Genomic DNA, 661 nt, shown 5'->3' on the forward strand with positions numbered 1-661 from the left:
CGGCAGCCAAACCATGCCGGTAAGTGCCAGGCTCGCACCCTGCCCTGTCCGACCCGTGCTGCCTGCCTAATCCAATCACCAGCTAATTTGATCCTCTGTCTAATTGGATCAAAATCCTACAGACTGGCAATTTGTTGGCCGCATCACCCCGAGGTTCCTCCTTGCCGGGACGCTGAGCCCCAGGGGTGGAAGCACAGGGCTAATTCCCTCCGCACCAGAGAAAGGGGCTGTTTAATTAATGCCGAAGGTCAGAATTGTGAACGAGGAGGGGAAAAAGGAAACAGAGGTCAGGGAGCTGCCACCAGGGAGAAAAACCAGCTATAATTAAACCTCGCATCGATTGCTGGTTGCTGCTGACAAGCTGGGCAGCATCCCTGGGCCAAGGATGCTGCGGCCGCTGCAAGCCAGCGCCAGCAACAGGGAGACATTCTGGGGGCATTGCTGGGGTCCCACCATCAGCCCCATCTTCCCCTTGCCCCAGGGCGCCTCGTCCAGCCTGGTGGTGAAGTTTGCAGACACAGACAAGGAGAGGACCCTGCGGCGGATGCATCAGATGGCAGGGCAGCTGGGCATCTTCAACCCCATGACCATCCAGTTTGGCGCCTACGGGGCCTACACGCAAGCGGTAGGTGCTGGTGCAGGCTGGGACTGGGGAGGTTTG

The 661-nt window shown here is 58.9% G+C and overlaps 1 protein-coding gene across 1 annotated transcript in view; it reads left to right on the top strand.

The window, feature by feature from the left end:
• LOC103802261 (CUGBP Elav-like family member 6) overlaps positions 1 to 661 on the top strand; it is a 5,878-nt gene that overhangs the window by 1,851 nt on the left and 3,366 nt on the right. Inside the window, exons 3-4 of the mRNA XM_009074717.1 lie at positions 7 to 19; positions 482 to 625. Of these exons, the coding sequence (XP_009072965.1) occupies positions 7 to 19; positions 482 to 625 (157 nt within the window). The remainder of the gene's footprint in view (positions 1 to 6; positions 20 to 481; positions 626 to 661) is intronic.

This window comes from Acanthisitta chloris, unplaced genomic scaffold (assembly GCF_000695815.1).
Source record: "Acanthisitta chloris isolate BGI_N310 unplaced genomic scaffold, ASM69581v1 scaffold3425, whole genome shotgun sequence".
Taxonomy (NCBI): Eukaryota; Metazoa; Chordata; class Aves; order Passeriformes; family Acanthisittidae; genus Acanthisitta; species Acanthisitta chloris.